Here is an 18,402-nt window from a genome sequence, read left to right on the forward strand (position 1 = left end):
AGTAGGTGGGAGGAATGGAATGGAATGCTGCAATAAAATGCAGGCAGCTACCAGCCTAAAACACCCAAAGTGAAACCAGAGAAATGACAAAAATAGTCCATTACACCAAGAGATAAAGAAACCAAAGTGGAATAAGACAGTAGTTGGTCACTGCTCTGAAACAGAAAAAGGAGGCAGAAAAAAGCAGAGATGACCACTAGCAAGCAAGAAAAACATGAAAGTGGACCCCTACAATGGGAAAATGGAAAACTAACAGACTGGCTAGCTAACTCTGGCAGGAAAGCAAACTCAGTTTCAGGTGGATGTGCAAATGCGATCAGGAGAAATGTGGTCACTCAGACCATTAGAGCCCTGGCTGAAGTGGGGTGATCCATTTCACCAAGCTATATACTGTCATAGTCAGAAACAGAATGTAAGTGACACTTGCTCAACTAGCCTAATGGCAGTAGAGGAGTGACACAAAGCCCCTATATATGTGTATGTACAAGTATTGAGTCTCCCTGGAATTTTGACTACTGGAGCCAGGCAGACAGCTAACGTTGTCAGGCCACATGCCAAAAGGACTTTAATACATACAGCTCAATTCTAAGCATAAAAGCGTAAATATGGACAACATTGAAGTTGATGAAAACAATATACATCGCCTCCTAAGGTGTTCTAGCAAGGATTATCACAGTACAGATCTACTCCCAGAGTTTGTCAGAGGGGCTGACCAACACCAAAAAGCCTTGTCTGCTAGAGTAATTGGTGACAATCCATGTAACAAAATAGCTGTCAGTAGCCTATAACCTTGTGAAACACCAGCCCATTCTAAAAATGCTACTGACTAACATTTGTTGTACATTATAAATAAGTTAGCCCTCCTGCCCTTGTTGTAACTTTTTATAATAAATGGATCATACAATCAACATCACACTTAACTTTTCCCAGTGAACATGTCAGGCCTAAAGCTTTTATCATTGACTTGTCTTCATAACATCATAACAAAATCAGGTTTACTATATTGACCTACTATATTGACCATAACACTTTTCACAAGGGTCAAGCATGCAGCAAAAAAATTATCATAATAAATTACAGTTGGTAAAACAATATACAATCCCTCTTAAGAAGGCCTAACAAGGATTCGCACAATGCAAATCTTCTGTCAGTTTTTGTCAAAACCTGGAGTAACAAACACCAAAATCCTTGCCTGCTACAGTAATCTGTGAGGTTCCATGTAACAACATACCTTTCTACATGCTTTACCACAGTCCACCATTAAATGACTATCAACTTTACCATGCTTTTCACAATAAATAAGCCAAGCCTACTGCCTTCAACGGAACATTTCACTATACGCAGATCAAACCAACGCATTTAGAAAGCTGGCTCTGTATATACTATACCAGAGTAAGGTATAGTCCTGTGGATCCCCAGAGGCTTTACAGAGGCTAAAGTAGGTAATACTAATGCTCTCTTTTGTGGTAGTGTGGTCGATAAGTTAGGCTTATCAAAGGGAAGTGCTAAATTTGTTGTATGCACACAGTCAAGAAATGAGGCACACACTTAATGACTAACTCCAGGCCAATGTTTTATTTATCATCAAAAAATGTACTGTTATTTTATTTCTAAAACCAAAAGGATCTTTGTTGCAGGTAAGTACATTTTCAAGAATGTATCTTTTTCAAGTATCAAATGCACTTTGTTTAGAATTCACAGATAAAACAGTTTACAGGTAAGTAATACTTTTCAATTTCGAAAGTAGACAGTGCAATTTCACAATAAAAGCAATGCAGTCCTAGGGGAGGAAAAGTAATAAAACAATTTGCAGGTAAGCACTTGATTTACTATCCCAGTCTTCGAGGGTTAGGGTATCCACAGGGTAAAGGTTAGGAAGAAACGAAGGGAGCACCACCAGCAACACAGCACCGACTGGGTACAGAGGTAAAATTTGGTGTTGGTGCCCAATGAAATCCTATGAAGACTGGGGGCACTTAGAAAGAGCTTGCAGGTAAGTACCAGTGACTTCAAGGTTCATACCTGGAGGAGTTTAGATCAACACCAGATGAAGCCGCAGGCCAGCACCAAATAAAACACAATCCATGGCATGGGGGCAGCCAAGTGCAAATAAATCGTCTGGCACCCAATGCTTTTCAATAGAGAAACCAGAGGGGACACAAAGATGCCCCAGGCTTACTCCAGGGGGTTGGCTGAAGAAAACCAACAGCTGGACAGGTAAGTAGAGAGCCCACTGGACGTTCCTGGACTGTCGGTTGGGTCCTCCAAGGCCAGGGGGCTAAAGGAGCTGGGGTACCTTTAGCGGTCGGGAAATCTTCACTGGAGTCGGTCACGGTCAGGGGGGTCCTCTGGATTTAGGCTGCAGGTGTCTTCGTGTTGGTCAGGAGGGGTCAACCGAGGGTGGACTTGAGTTTGGAATCATCTAGGGACCTTCTCTGGACCAATGAGCCACAGGGATATGGGCGTCAGGTGCAGAGTGGGCAGGACTCGTGGATACAGGGTGGTTCTGGAAGCTTTCTTGGCGGTTTCGTTTTGGACAGTGTCGCTGTCCTTGGGAAATCTTGGTCCTTGGTAGGCAGGCCTCTGGGGGATTGTAGAGTAACTGGTCCTGCAGGATGTGTCGCCTTTTTGTAGCAGGAGTCTTGAAGCTGCAGACATGCCGGTAGGGCTGAGGCCAAGGCAGTTGTCGTCGCCAGTCTTCTCTGCTGGTGCGGCTCTTCAGTCCTTCTTTTTTTCAGGTTGCCAGGAATCTAAAGAGCAAGGTTCAGGGGTGCCCCTAAATTCTGGATTTAGGTGTGTTACAAGGGTCAGAGGGCAGTACTTATGGCTACTGGCCCTGAGGGTGGCAACACCCTTCCTGTGCCCCCCCCCCTTGGGGAGGAGGGCACATTCTTAATCTTATTGGCTATCCTCCTCCAAAACAAGATGAAGGATTCTGCAAAGAGGGGGATCACCTCAGCTCTGGGCACCCTAGGGGTAGTCCCAGCCGAGGTGGTCACTCCTCCTTGTGTTTACTAGTTTTCCCACCGGACCTGCTGCCAAAAGTGGGGCTTGGTCTGCGGGTGGGCATCTCCATTAGCTGGAGTGCCGTGGGGCAGTGTAACAAAAGGCAAGAGCCTTTGAGGCTCACCACCTAGTGTTGAAGTTCCTCCAGGGGCAAGGTGTGAAGCACCTTCACCCAGAGCAGGCTTTGTCCCTCCCCCCTGAAAGCACAAAGGCCCTCACCCTATGGGGTCAGAAACTTGTCTGTTAGTGGCAGGAGTGTTGGGTGAAATACAGCGGGGGCATCTCTAAGATGCCCTCTGTGTGCATTTTTCAATAAATCCAACACTGGCATCAGGGTTGGTTTATTGAGCTGAGAAGATTGAAGCCCATCATAGAGCTGTGAAGTTTGCAATGACAAACTTTCAGCCCATATACTCAGTATGTCTACACTGCACTTACAATGTCTAAGAATGGACTTAAGCACTGTAGAGGCATATATTCCTCCTGCAGCTATGCCCTCAGCTGTGGTATAGTGCATCCTGCCTTAGGGCTGTAAGGCCTGCTGGAGGGATGACTTAGCTATACCACAGGCAGTGGTCTGTGGGCTTGGCACCCTGAGAGTGGTGCCATGTCGACTTTACCTTTTTCTCCCACCAACACACACAATTTACAATGGCAGTGTGCCTGTTGGGTGAGCACTCCCTTTGGGTGGCATACTACATGCTGTAGCCCGTCGGGACCATCCCTGGACACAGGGCCCTTGGTACCACTGGTACCTTTCACAGGGGACTTAGCTGTGTGCCAGGGGAGTGCCAATTGTGGAAGCAATGGTACAGATTAGGGAAAGAGCACAGGTGCTGGGGCCTGGTTAGCAGGATCCCAGCACACACTCAGTAAACTTAGCATCAGATATCAGGCAAAAAGTAGGGGGGTAACCATGCCAAAGGGGCACTTTACAACAACACAGACCTACCATATTAATCAAGCTTTCCAAGAGACATGTATTGGAGGAAAGACACTTGATCTAGCACCTCCCAATCTCTAGCTGAGTTGATATTTTCCATCACAGTCCCCAATTGAATATTTTCATGTATAGATTAAATTGGTTTCCAGAGCCCGCTAAAAACTGCAATAAGAACAGTTGGTGTTCCCTACAATAACCAGCACAGGCGAAACTATGCAAAAGATGTTTCTGAAAGCCATCTGTTTAGAGAAATGCGTTTAAAGTCACAGTGTTTTATTCTGGTGTGTTTGCAGCACTCATTGTTTAATATAGACATTGCTACTTCAATAAATACTGTTGCATCTCAGTTGAGAGCTACCTCATTTACTGGGAAACTATTTGAAATGTGCCTGTGTGGCACTGGAATCAAAACTAACGTCACACAAAATGAACTACTTTCTATATTGTCCAGTTAGGTTATAGGACTATCAAGGGCAACCCATACTCTCCTACTTTCATCCATTAGGAGACACATTATCTCTTCCTAAGGTACAGCACAGTTACAGCCTGATGGTTCCAGAGGCTTCTAAGAATGGGACTTCATGGGCCTTTAAAAGGAGTTGCGCCTAGTCCAAACTGAATATGAAATACCTTCATCTTGAACAGAAAAAGCAATGAAATCAGCTGCTATGAGCCAAAGAAAGCCTGTCTCGATCTATGCATCTTCGACCCTAATCTGGAGGTAGTGTGCTCACGCTCCCAGCCTTCTGCCTACCATATCTGCAGATCTCTGTCACAGTAGATATGTCAAAGTACAAATGTGTACCCACTCAGAACCTTTGAGTAAAGCTTTGTGGGACAGATATGATATACACTGGCACAATTTTTTGGAGTTGAAGAGGATTTTACTAGTCTTAAAGATTTTGCTTCTTGTGGTAATGTCCAAGCTGTCAAGATACAAAAGGCGACACTATGGCCATGCTCTACAAATCCCTTTCCACATTATGTGGGCACTCTTTTTGAGAGTGTTTAGAAGCCTGAGAAAGTGTTGTCGTCAGCCACAGTAGAGGGGCAACCAGGAATTTCTCACCTCTATTCTGGTAAGGTTCAGGGTACCTTAGAACTGTCTTATGCTGAACTGCTTAGGACCCTTTATCTGCTCCTTTCCTCAGACTTCCTTATTCTGAGGGTCCTTCAAAATAAATGGAGCAAAGCACCATAAGCACAAACAACCTCATGGACTGACCCTAGCTTGTCTTCTCTTTTTTTTCCAGTATCCTTTAGAAGAAAACCAACCTGCTTCTCATGAGGAAATATCTCCTAGCCATTGGCAAAGTGGATCTTGGACCACACCCTGCTAACGCTCACCTAGACTGTAGGAAGGTGGCTCTGTATATACTATTTCAAAGTAAGAAATAGTGTGCACAGAGTCCAAGGGTTCCCCTTAGAGGTGAGATAGTGGGAAAAAGAGATAATTCTAATGCTCTATTTTGTGGTAGTGTGGTCGAGCAGTAGGCTTATCAGAGGGTAGTGTTAAGCACTTGTTGTACACACACAGGCAATAAATGAGGAACACATACTCAAAGACTTACTCCAGGCCAATAGGTTTTTATATAGAAAAATATATTTTCTTAGTTTATTTTAAGAACCACAGGTTCAAGATTTACAAGTAATACTTCAAATGAAAGGTACTTCACTCAAGTATTCTAGAAACTTTGGATAATCACAATAGCATGTACAGTTTTGACAACAAAGGCAATAAGCTATTTTAAAAGTGGACACAGTGCAAAATTCAACAGTCCCTGGGGGAGGTAAGTAATTGTTAAGTTCACAGGTAAGTCAAACACCTACAGGGTTCAAAGTTGGGTCCAAAGTAGCCCACCGTTGGGGGTTCAAGGCAACCCCAATGTTCCCACACCAGCAGCTCAGGGCCGGTCAGGTGCAGAGGTCAAAGTGGTGCCCAAAACGCATAGGCTTCAATGGAAATAGGGGTGCCCCGGATCCAGTCTGCCAGCAGGTAAGTACCCGCGTCCTCGGAGGGCAGACCGGGTGGGGTTTTGTAGGGTACCGGGGGGGACACAAGCAGGCACAGAAAGTACACCCTCAGCGGCACAGGGGCGGCCGGGTGCAGAGTGCAAACAGACGTCGGGTTTCAGATAGGAATCAATGGGGAGAACTGGGGGTCTCTTCAACGATGCAGGCAGGCACAGGGGGGCTCCTCGGGGTAGCCACCACCTGGGCTAGGCAGAGGGTCGCCTGGGGGTCGCTCCTGCACTAGAGTTCGGTTCCTTCAGGTCCTGGGGGCTGCGGGTGCAGTGCTGGTTCCAGGCGTCGGGTTTCTTGTTACAGGAAGTCGCAGTCAGGGGGAGCCTCTGGATTTCCTCTGCAGGTGTCGCTGTGGGGGCTCAGTGGGGTCAACTCTGGCTACTCACTGGCTCGCAGTCACCGGGGAGTCCTCCCTGTAGTATTAGTTTTCCGCAGGTCGAGCTGGGGGCATCGGGTGCAGAGTGGAAAGTCTCACGCTTCCGGCGGGAAACGTGGGGTCTTTAAAGTTGCTTCTTTGTTGCAGAAAGTTGCAGTTTCTTGAACAGGGCCACTGTTCTCTGGAGCTTCTTGGTCCTTTAGATGCAGGGCAGTCCTCTGAGGCTTCAAAGGTCGCTGGTCCCTGTTGGATGCGTCGCTGGTGCAGTTTTCGTTGAAGTAGGGAGACAGATCGGTGGGCCTGGGGCCAAATTTCAGTTGTCGTCTCCGTCTTCACTGCAGGGCTTCAGGTCAGCAGTCCTTCTTCTTCTTTAGGTTGCAGGAATCTATCTTCCTCGGTTCTGGGAGCCCCTAAATACTGAATTTAGGGGTGGGTTTAGGTCTGGGAGAGCAGTAGCCAATGGCTACTGTCCTTGAGGGTGGCTACACCCTCTTTGTGCCTCCTCCCTGTGGGGAGGTGGGCACATCCCTAATCCTAATGGGGGAATCCTCCTTCTACAAGATGGAGGATTTCTAAAAGAAAGAGTCACCTAGGCTCAGGACACCTTAGGGGCTGTCCTGACTGGGGGGTGACTCCTCCTTGTTTTTCTCATTATCTCCTCCAGCCTTGCCGCCAAAAGTGGGGGCAGTGCCCGGAGGGACGGGCATCTCCACTAGCTGGGATGCCCTGTGGCGCTGTAACGAAGGGGGTGAGCCTTTGAGGCTCACCGCCAGGTGTTACAGTTCCTGCAGGGAGAGGTGAGAAGCACGTCCACCCAGTACAGGCTTTGTTCCTGGCCACAAAGTGACAAAGGCACTCTCCCCATGTGGCTAGCAACATGTCTGGTGTGTGGCAGGCTGGCAAAAACTAGTTAGCCTACACTGGAAGTCAGGTATGTTTTCAAGGGGCATCTCTAAGATGCCCTCTGGGTGTATTTTTACAATAAAGTGCACACTGGCATCAGTGTGCATTTATTGTGCTAAGAAGTTTGATACCAAACTTCCCAGTTTTCAGTGTAGCCATTATGGTGCTGTGGAGTTCGTGTTTGAGAAACTCCCAGACCATATACTCTTATGGCTACCCTGCACTTACAATGTCTAAGGTTTTGCTTAGACACTGTAGGGGCATAGTGCTCATGCACATATGCCCTCACCTGTGGTATAGTGCACCCTGCCTTAGGGCTCTAAAGCCTGCTAGAGGGGTGACTTGCCTATGCCACAGGCAGTGTGAGGTTGGCATGGATTCTGAGGGGAGTGCCATGTCGACTTAGTCATTTTCTCCCCACCAGCACACACAAGCTGGCAAGCAGTGTGTATGTGCTGAGTGAGGGGTCCCCAGGGTGGCATAAGATATGCTGCAGCCCTTAGAGACCTTCCCTGGCATCAGGGCCCTTGGTACCAGGGGTACCAGTTACAAGGGACTTACCTGGGTGCCAGGGTTGTGCCAATTGTGGAGACAAAGGTACAGTTTAGGGAAAGAACACTGGTGCAGGGGCCTGGTTAGCAGGGTCCCAGCACACTTTGAAATCATAACTTGGCATCAGCAAAGGCAAAAGGTCAGGGGGTAACCATGCCAAGGAGGCATTTCCTTACACAGACCACTTGATTACAGAGTTCTTAGGGCAAGGCCTCACCTACGGCAACAAAGATGTTCTGGTGGTCACCAGGTAATCACAAAAGAAGAGCAAGTGGTGGAGGTAGGTTGTGCAAAGGGGGCCACCTCAGTGGCAGAAATTATCTTTCCAACTGTGTGAATGAGTTTGTGTCATTTTCCAAGCACATTGTGGATTCGGGTGTTTAAGTGGACACTTGCAAGTCTTTTTTTGGTGCCCACTGGGACATACAAAAATAAACCAAGGGAATATGTTGCTTCCTTCAACAAGGCTGTCAGGGGCATGCAATGGTTCTGTTGCATGTGTGGCCTCCAATGAGAAGACAAACCATTAGATTGGACCTCACTTATTTGCTTTCATATCTGACGGATAAACCCTCCGTACCGATGAATGGCCTTCTGCAACTTAAAGCAGCTTTGATGGAAAACAGATTTCTTGATCGCCAATACTTCTTCACAACACCCTAGTGATCTGCACGTCCTGCGCATCCCTCATGCATACATGTCTACCATTGATTCAGGGTAGTGCTGCATATTCACCAAAGGCATTGGCAGAATCAGAGGTCTTCTTTTCACGTCTTCTTAGCTCCTCAGGTGAGGTGATGAGGCATAACCTTTATTTAAGGTGCACCCACCTGTTCTACACGTATAGAACTAGGGACCTCCGTTCTTGCATCCTTTATTTTGTAGTGTGAATACAAAGCCACAGTTGTCATAGGCATCCCTCCAGTACTTCTCAGGTTTCTTGGTTGTGCCGCCGACTCCTTCCTTCAAGTGCCCATGCACTAAACTTCACACACAGCACTCCCATTCTGCACTGAAACACCACACACTGAACATGTTCGGACGTTTTTGGCCACAGCTTTATTCACACCAGTGTAGTACAATAGCTCCCCCGCTTCGACGTTATGGGGAAGCCATAAATCATCCTGCTCGTCATAAATCGTTCATTGTCAGCCTAAATCACAGACTCTTCTTTGAGGTTACATCATCATCATAACACGTGTCATTAATCAAAAAATCCCAGCTTGTTGCCAGGTCATACATCAAGCCATAAATTAAACGTTTTTGTCATAAATGAAGTCCTAAATCAAACGTACAGGAATATTGATACCTTGTCATAAAGTCATTAATCACCAAAAATCATTATAGTGTTTATTACTGTCAACTGGAGTCCCTGAGGTGGAGGGGGGGGGTCTCTCTTTTTAGGCCCATCTCGCTACCTTTGCTTATTCGGTGTAGTCCCTTGACCAGCGGGCCTGGGCTGCAAGTGCTGTGTTCTGTGCCCCTGCCCTCTCCCCACCCACATCTCTAACAACCTTACCCTACTGTGAGGCATCCCAATGCAAGTACCACGTTTGCCACCCCATTGTGATGGGATGGTGCCTTTCAACCTTCTTAAGCTCCAGGTAATTGACTCATTTATCGCCTTGTTGCTGCAGCAACGTTTTTGTTGGGTGAGAATGGGTGGGTCTTGCTGAAGATCAGCACCGGCCCAAAAATGAAATAGTGACTGGGCACGGGTGCTTGAACCCCTCTTAATAAGGCTACAATGCACTGGAGGTAAATTTTGACCCCCCCCCCCTCCCAAGCCTCTCCACTGGCTGGCAGGTTTTGCACCTTTCCTGCAGATTTGGCGGCCTTTCCATCCTTCCCCTCTCCCCCACGCTCAGGCTGGGGTGCCATTTCCTGCCGATTGTCCCATCTGGGGACCTACATTCTCAAGCCTTGGCATTGTTTACCACCCCAGCCCCTCCAGCCCCCTTCAGGTGCGGGCCTCTGTTCATCCTACCAGAGCCTACGAGGCTTGCTTTGCAGTCGCCCCAGGCCTTTTCCTGGTGGGGAATGACTATTATTTGCTTCCTGCACAAGCATTTTGCAGACAGTAGACTGCTAACGCTTGCTCTCAATTTGTCAAAGAGGTCTCATTGGGGGCCCTTGCTGCATTGCCCAAATGCTGTTTCCTCAGGGCTCTGCTATAGGACCTACCCAGAGATTGAAGATATGAAGGACAGATGGGTATGATAAAGCTACTCTTCATGATCTGCTACTCCTAGGCCAGATTTTCATGTCCCCAACATCCTCCTACACACTCACCCGCAGCAGATCAGAAACTTTGGGAAGTGTAGCTTGAGTTCTGCTTTCTATGGAAACTGAGATCTAGGGGGTCGCCATGGCTCATGGGCTCTTCAGGTGTCCCCTTTCAGTCCAAGTCGAATGAATATCTGTGAGATGTTGGAGAGACTGGAGCAGGACCAGATTGGGACCCCAAAGCAGCGGTGCAAATTTTGTCAGGCCAGTCCTCACAGGGTGCCAAGCAAGCGTGCCTGACTGCTACAATGGGGCTTTGGTGGGCGCACACAAGAATGTTTGGGGGAAAATGGCAAAAACAGTGCATTCTACAACACGTTTTATTATCCATTCAATTGTATTTATTTTTAAAGCAAAGTAAATGATGACCTTACAGTGCACTAGTATACTGCAATCTTTATTAGGGTCCTTCAGTGATTCCCTCACCATAACCCTCTGATAGTGCACCTCATCTCTCCATAGCCCCTCTCTCACATGTATTTCACTTGTTTTATAGCGCCTCTCTTGCCAGCTTAGGGTGTTGGGCATTTTACATCATGCAGACAAACGGAGGGAATACATCATACATATGTAAATCAGTGTATAGAAAATGTCGACAAAAGGGATTACGAGGTGTAGGATTCACGTCATCCATTCTGGTAGCATTTTTTAGAGTGCCTTGTCTGGGAAAGCTTAAACTCAGGATTCAGAACATAACACAGTGGTGGCCAGGGTTGATTTTACTAATAACGATGTATTTCTACCCAAACAGACCCCTTTTTATTTTTTAGCAAAATTAGGATCATCAGAGGCTGGGAAAAAATAACTTTCTAACCTGTGCCAAGCAGTTTCCTCGCAGCTCTTTGATGGCAGTTCATAGCTCACTGTGCTAGATTAGGATTGTAATTTATGAACTGCACAGTAACAAGAGAATACCTTTGACAGAAGCAGTATGAGCTATACACACAAAATACTGTTCCGTGGTCAGCATAGTTCACTTTCTTTGCAGCAGGCACATTGCTACTAGAAAAGACCCCGATCTCTCTGCAGCAGGTAAATGAATCGCCAGAGTTATCTTGGCACTTTGTTGCCTGAAAACGGTCGGTCATACAAGGTTCTCTGGAGTGCTTTGTTCATATTCTTGGTGGGGGGGCATCATTTTGCGCTGTCACTTTGGAGATCGCCACTTTACGAATGGCTGCTGTCCGTGAGTCACAGCCTGTAAACGCGATGCCTTGAAATACAAGTCGTTTAAGAATTGCTAGGTCTGTATATTTCAAATTAAACGCGCGGATTTCAGGTATCGCCTTGATGACGCTGGAAGGAGTTCTGACAAAACGGAGGCATCACCGGAACTTACTGCCCTGCCTGAAACTACGTCTCTTTCAGTGGAGACTCGAAAGGCCCTTTGGGCTTCCGATCCAGCCACCTTCTGACTTCCATCAGAGTCACTGGAAATACAATACTTAAGTAAGCGGAAACGTGAACTACACACAAGCCAAGTGTACCTAAGAGTGACCTGTAAACTACAGTCTGTGCAGCCCTCTCCCCCCGGCCGCGGGCGGGCGGGCGCCACAGCATTCCTCAGTCAAGGTTTCAAGTGGCCACACATTCCTTCGAGATCTCTGGCAGCCAAGAGAGGACCTGCCCGTGCAATGCTTTGCCTTTTCTACGATGTCTACCTGCTTAAGAGGTGACCCGGAGATGCGAGTCGCCCAGCCAGCCTGACGAACGCATTTCAATCTGATGCAAAGACTCGTATTTTTCAAACAGAATGCATCACGTTACATAAACACAAATGACAAAAATCAAAGTTTATGAAACTCATGTACTCACTGTCTGTCCTGGGCTGAGCAGAGGCTGCCGAGAAGCATGAACGGGGTGAAACATGTCCACAACTGGCCTTGCTTGGGAGGCATCTTTCAGCACACGGCGGCCGCACAGGAAGCGATCAGTCCTCAGCAGAGATGGGTCACGGTTGTAGGCAGGACCCCAGCCTAGTTCTAGGGAGCTCTAGAGCTGCAGGGACCACCGTGCTCCTGAGGCTGTGTGTGCAGAGGGCACCGCTGGTTCAGTGTGTACATGCGAACCAAGCACACCGACAGGGCTGTGTGTGCAGAGGGCACCGCTGGTTCAGTGAACCAAGCGGGCCGGGCTGGGTGCGCAGTAGGGACCCCCCGGTTACTTGCCTTCGAGAACAAGGCGCTTCACGGTACAGCGGCTCCGAGCCTGGCACTCTGCCTGCGCTGGGCGCATCAACCCGTACCTGTCTGTGAACAGGGCGCTTCAGACCACGTACGGGCACTGGGCACCCAGGGTGTCTATGCGCACAGGGCAACTTGGGTTAGAAATGTGCACGCGGTAGGCAGTTTACCTCCCTGCACCGGGCATACAGGGCAACCTGTGCTCCACGTGCCCGCAGGTCACTCGGTCTCTACACAGAGCTCGCTGGCACCCCGGAGTTTCTGCACAAGGTACCTAACTTCCCTGTCTGCAGAGGGCACAAAAGCTGCCGGTCTGCACCGGGCTCGGCGTGCGCACTGCACACCTCAGCTTCAAGTGTGCGTCGCAGCGCTCGGCGAGGTAGCCACCGCGGTGCCCCCTCTCCCAGAAAGCCTCTCCTGCAGGGTTGCGCCTGGCTTTATAGTGTAAAGCATGACTGCCTCACTCTCTCCTTCCCCGGCGCCCCCCGGGTCTCTTCAGTGACCGGAAGATGCCCTTCTTCATTACTTCCTCTTTCCCTCTTCCCACCCTCTCTGCCCGGGGGCTGCTTGTCACTCCCAGCCCACCTCCCTCTGCCTCCCTCGCTCCCTTGGAGCTTGTTTGGCTCCCTCTGCCCTGGAATTCCTGGGCACCGGGGGTGACCGCCGGCCTGGTGCCTCCTATGCCCCTCCGCCTCCTCTTCCTCACACCGCAGCCCGCTCTCCCAGCAGCTGTAATGAGCTGCTTCTGGGTCACTGGAGACTCTGCTGCAAGGGGTCCGTGGGGTCTCTCTCCCCCACCCCACCCCCTCTAGTACCACTGTTGCCAGAATGACCTTCAGCCTGGATGGGGAGGGGAGGAGCATTTGCACTTCTTCCTTGTTTCATTCATTTCGGTGGTGTATTTTTTTGAAGGGGAGGGGGCGTCGGCTCACCCAACTCTTTCCCGCCCCTTTCCTGTCTCTTCAAAGGGGGAGGGAGGGTCTGATTTTGTAGATGAGTGTAGGCTCGGAAAGTTGTGTTCCTTTCCTTAAAGTGTTTTATCTTGCATGGGTCCAGCTTGTGGAGGGAAGCCTCTGGACCAGTGTGCTGTAATGCATATGCAGAAACGTCGTTATTTAATGAGGATTCTTAAACACGGAGCAAGCATGGGCGAGGCGCTTTACTGCGCACTGCACCCATGTCACTGTTTGTGAGGCGAACAAAGGGATGCACACCTTTACATGGGCCAAAAATAAACAACAAGCACATGTACGATACATGAGAGTGACGCCAAGTGACCACGAGCGATCGCATAGCATTTATTTATACCCTCGTCCCGCGCTCTGCACTAAGGTTGTGCATTAGACACACAGTCGGGGAGAGGTCAAGTTGCACTCTACATCCTTTCCAACTTTTATTGAAGTAAAACCAACAAAAATAAAACAACACCCAAATAGGCATTGCGACATTGAAGCGCAGCATACAAAGGGCCAGATGTAGCAAAGGTTTTTACCCATTCTGTGTCAATGGGAAAAAGTGTTCGTACATATGGCCCAAAGTCTCCAAGGGCCAGATGTAGCAAAACTAGGTTTTGCGACTCGGAAATTGCGACTCCGAGCGACTCGCAATTTCCGAGTCGCAAAACCATATGCAGAAAGGTGTCTCAGACACCTTCTGCGAGTCGCTATGGGGTCGCAAAGACCCACCTCATTAATATTAATGAGGTGGGTCGCATTTTGCGCCCCATAGCGACTCTGGGCACTCACGGGGATGGAGGCCTGCTGGGAACAGCAGACCTTCATGTCCGTGACTGCTTTTAAATAAAGCAGTTTTTTTTTTTCCAAGTGTGGCCCGTTTTCCTTAAAGGAAAACGAGCTGCACTTAGGAAAAAAAAACGAAACCTTTAGTTTCGGATTTTTTCAGGGCAGGAAGTGGTCCCTTGGACCACTGCCTGCCCTGAAAAATTAATTTTGGGTCCAGTCACAAAGGAGAACGGGTCCCATGGGGACCCCTTCCCGTTTGCGAGTGGGTTACCATCCACTTCAAGTGGATGGTAACTGCGACTCCATTGGAATTGCATACCACTGCGACTCGCAAATAGGGAGGGAACACCCCTTCCTATTTGCGACTCGGAAATGCATTTTGCGAGTCGGTTCCGACTCGCAAAATGCATTTCTGCATAGCAAACATGCGTTTGCGAAAAATCGCCGTTTGCGAGTCGCAAACAGTTTGCTACATTTGGCCCTAAGCCTCTGACTGCATGCAGGGTTGTGTTTAAGGTCGTATCTCTGACTGCGCACAGTCACCTCCTGTGGGTTGCTGTCTTTCCCAGGTCCATATGTGATGTGCTGCTCCAGTCCAGGTTTTTCCCTTGAATTCTGGGACTTGAAGTCATGTTTTGTAATGGGCTAAACAAAACTACAAGTCCCAGAATTCCAATAAACATCCTGGACTAGAGCAGCACTTCACATTTGGAGCAGGGAAACTTGGCAGGGCTGCTAGGTTTGGTACCAGCTGGCTTGGAGCGACTGGTGATTTCGCCAACAATGCTATTTGGATGGTGTTCGGATGTGAACTTTTACTAGCAGCAGCATGATCTATGTAGTCATGGCTTTTATCAGGCCCAGGTCAGGTCTGAACAATGTTTTTAAACCACAGGACATTCCTCAAAGTCTCCGATTCTCCTCTTTGGACAGTTATCATGGTCCCTCGCGCTTTGACAACTTCCCACACATCTTTTTCATATGTAGTGCAAAACTTCCACCCTGGGTGACGATCCTTCATGACAACTTTTTCACCCACGCTGATAGCTGGTTCCATAGCTCTGCGATCTTTACTGGCCTTTTTATTGGTGATGCAGTGTTTCGCTTGGGTAGCGTGTATTTCAATGACTGCAGGCTTCCAAGTTCGAGTGGCAGTGAGAATGTCCCTGGCACACCTTTGCATCAGTAGATCACTCGGAGCACATCCTGTTGTGCTGTAAGGTGTTTGACGAGATGCTCTTAAAAACTAATACAGGCAACACTCAGCATCAGCCCCTATCTCCACTCAGATTCTGAGTGCCCTATGGAGCATCCACATGAACCTTTCTACTTCCCGGTTAGGTTGAGGCCACTGCTGGCTTATTCTTCTGTGCTTTATGTTGAGATTGTGGCAGTATGCTTGAAATTCTTGCCCTTGGAATGGCAGCTCATTATCAATTCTTACCTCATCAGGTAGTCCAAGCAGTGCAAATAGTTTTTCCACTGTAGGTCGAACATACTTAAACGCTGTCGACTTTACCAGCTCCACAGCAGTAAACTTTGTGTTGCTGTCCAAAAGGACGAGAGTAAGTCTGTCGTCTGAAAAGCTTCTGAAATCCATGCTGACGGATGACCATGGCTGTATGCATGCTTCTTCTGTGGTTATGGGCGCTACTGGTGGTTCTCCACTTGTGATGGTAAAAGAATGGCAGTTCTTCATTTTCTCTTGGACCCACTTGCCCATGCCAGGGAACCATACCTTGTTCGTTAACCGGGCCTGGTCTTGGCAATGCCATAACTGCCCTGGTAGGCTAGTTCGACGACTAGGGTCCAGAGACTCCGAGGGATGACAATCTGTCTATCTCGAAGCAACAGTCCTCCTTCACTGGCACTGAGCTCGTCACGAACTCGCCAGGTCTGTGTCATGAAAACATGTTCCTTTGCAGTGAGAACTCACACACCATCTAAGAAGTTGCGCCACTATCATCTTTGGAGAGCCTTTTTAGCTTTCGATATGCATGAGTCAGTCTCTGTTGCCCCCTGAATTTCCGCCAGAGACAGTGCCTTTGGACATGCATCCTCAACAATCATCTACACACAGATCCTTCCACCCCTTGGTCTTCTTTGCTGGGTATAGCAGACTCTGATGCAAGCGGATGTTGCAAGAGGTAGTCAGCAGGGTTGTTCACTCCCAGCCAGTACACTACTTTGAAGGAGTACGGTTGAAGTTGCACAGCCCTCCTTTTGATCTTCAGCAGCCCTTTGTGGTGGTTCCAGCAAATAAAAGCACCAATGGCTTGTGATCAGTCACTACTTTAAATTTCTGGCCTCAAAGGTAGAGGTGAAAATGTTGATTATGCCTAGTGGATCGCCAGTGTCTCACTCTCATTTTGAGCATGCTGGGTTTCAACATCAGTGAGAGCCCTCTGCTGGTGTATGTGATGGGGAGCCATGTCCCTTCTCAGTTCTTTTGGAGCAGGATGGCACCCAATCCTACAGGACTAGCACCCACAACAAGTTCAGATTGTCTCTTGGGATTGAAGTACGCCATAGTGGTCTTATTGAGTAGTGCTTTCTTTAATTCCCTGAACACTTGGGCAGCCTTGTTGTTCCAGTCCCTCAGGAAGCCATGCTTGCTCAGTGCTCGCAGAGGTTTAGATAGGGTGGCAAGGTTAGGAATGAAACATCCCATTTAATTGGGGGGACTGCCACCAGCTTGATAGCCTCCACCTTCTTCTGGTAGACTCTTAAGCCATCATTTGAGCCATCATTTGAAAAGTGGTACCCAAAGAATTCAACAGCATAGGTATAGAAAGAGCACTTCTGTCAGTGTAATGTTAGTTTGCTGTCTTCTAGGCACTTGAGAGTGGCTCTTACTCTTGCATGATGTTCTTCCAGGATGTTCGAGAAAATGATAATGTTGTTACTTACATTAATCACTCCCACTAGGCCTGACGTGTTTCACAAATTGCCTCTTTAAATATTTCAGTTGCTGAAGATATCCCAAAACTTAGGCGCTTGTAGCGGCAAAGTCCTACATGGGTCAAAAATGTTGTGATATACCTGCTCGCTTCATCAAGAAGTAACTGGTGAAATACAGTGTTTAAGTCAATCTTGGAGAACCATTTGGCTCAGTTCAAAACACTCACTATCTCATCAATGATCAGGGTGATGTGCTGCTCACGCCAAATAGCTTTGTTGGGCAGCCTGATATCAACACGTAGCCTGATGGCCCTTGGCTATTTGGGTTTCAGAGCAATCACAAGAGGTGAGACCCAGGGTGCCGGCCCGGTTACTTTTTCAATCACTCATAGTTGCTGTAATGTTTCCAGTTCCTTTTCAACAAGCGGGCGCAAGTGAGGTGGCACCCTCCTGTGTTGCATGGCCTTTTGTCAATATGAAGCTTGACAACCCTGCCTTTCAGACAGCCAAGTCCTTTGAAAAATTCTGGGAAGTTGGCTAGAATACTGTCAGCATGAGATTGGTGTATTTACTTTGCAAATAAGACTATTCCCAAATCTTCTTCTGTATGAGACACTAAGAAAGTGCCTGTATTTCCCTTCATCATATGGAACTTGACACACATTTTGTTGCCTTCATTTTCTACATCCACTTCAATTACGCCCCTCAGTGGAACTGGGTCAATGCCATGACAAGTGTAGATTTTGGCCTTTGCGAGCATGATCCGTAGTCTTGGATTGGGTTTGTCGTACTGAGAGGTGTCTATCATATTCACGGGGGCACGGGTGTTGATGAGGGCTGGGATCTAAACTTCACCATTTCCTAGTTAGCATATGGGCAGAGGTATTTTGTGCTGATTGCCCCTTCCAGTGTACGATATTGTGAATACCTCCTCGTCGCTGGCATCAGGGTGGTTCATGTCTGGGACATTTGGGTCAGTTTGTCTCTACTCGTTGGCTTCAGCGGATATTTGTTGCACTTCTCTGCCTTCATTTGTTGCACCCAAGAGTCACATGGGTACTTCTGCAAACTTTGGCAAAATGAATCTAATGGCCACACTTTAAGCAGAGCTTCCTTTGTGCTGAACCAAATTGGGCATGTGGTGCGTCATGTCACTGTTCCAACAGGTCTTGCAGGGTTTCATTGTATGGTGTCTATCTGTTCTTCCTTGATTTTCACCCCTCTTGATGTTGCTGGTGTTTTTGAGGCTCAAGTTAGGGCCATTTCCATATCCTCGGTCCTGTTATCTGCCAACTTTAGTGATCTCCCCAAGACCAATATGGTGTCAAGCGTGATGCCAAGTTGTCGAAGAATGAGGTTTCAGATGTTAGATGATCTGCACTCTTGCGCTCTGATTTAGTCCTGTCTGTCAGTGTCTGAACACACACTGGCCAACTCGCACAACCATGCAAAATATGTGGACAGATTCTCCTTTGGCCTGGTTGG

General features: G+C 48.0%; 1 protein-coding gene across 2 annotated transcripts in view; it reads right to left on the reverse strand.

Moving 5' to 3' along the window:
- The window catches only part of CPAMD8 (C3 and PZP like alpha-2-macroglobulin domain containing 8), a 1,104,327-nt gene extending 1,091,234 nt beyond the window's left edge, over positions 1–13,093 (reverse strand). The window contains exon 1 of one of the 2 annotated variants that reach the window (XM_069217904.1): positions 11,907–13,091. In XM_069217904.1, the coding sequence (XP_069074005.1) occupies positions 11,907–11,989 (83 nt within the window). In that variant the 5' untranslated portion in view covers positions 11,990–13,091. Of the gene's footprint in view, positions 1–11,906 lie in introns of both variants that reach the window. The other variant, XM_069217903.1, reaches the window with a different exon arrangement.
- Positions 13,094–18,402: the final 5,309 nt, after the last annotated feature.

This window comes from Pleurodeles waltl, chromosome 12 (assembly GCF_031143425.1).
Source record: "Pleurodeles waltl isolate 20211129_DDA chromosome 12, aPleWal1.hap1.20221129, whole genome shotgun sequence".
NCBI lineage: Eukaryota > Metazoa > Chordata > Amphibia > Caudata > Salamandridae > Pleurodeles > Pleurodeles waltl.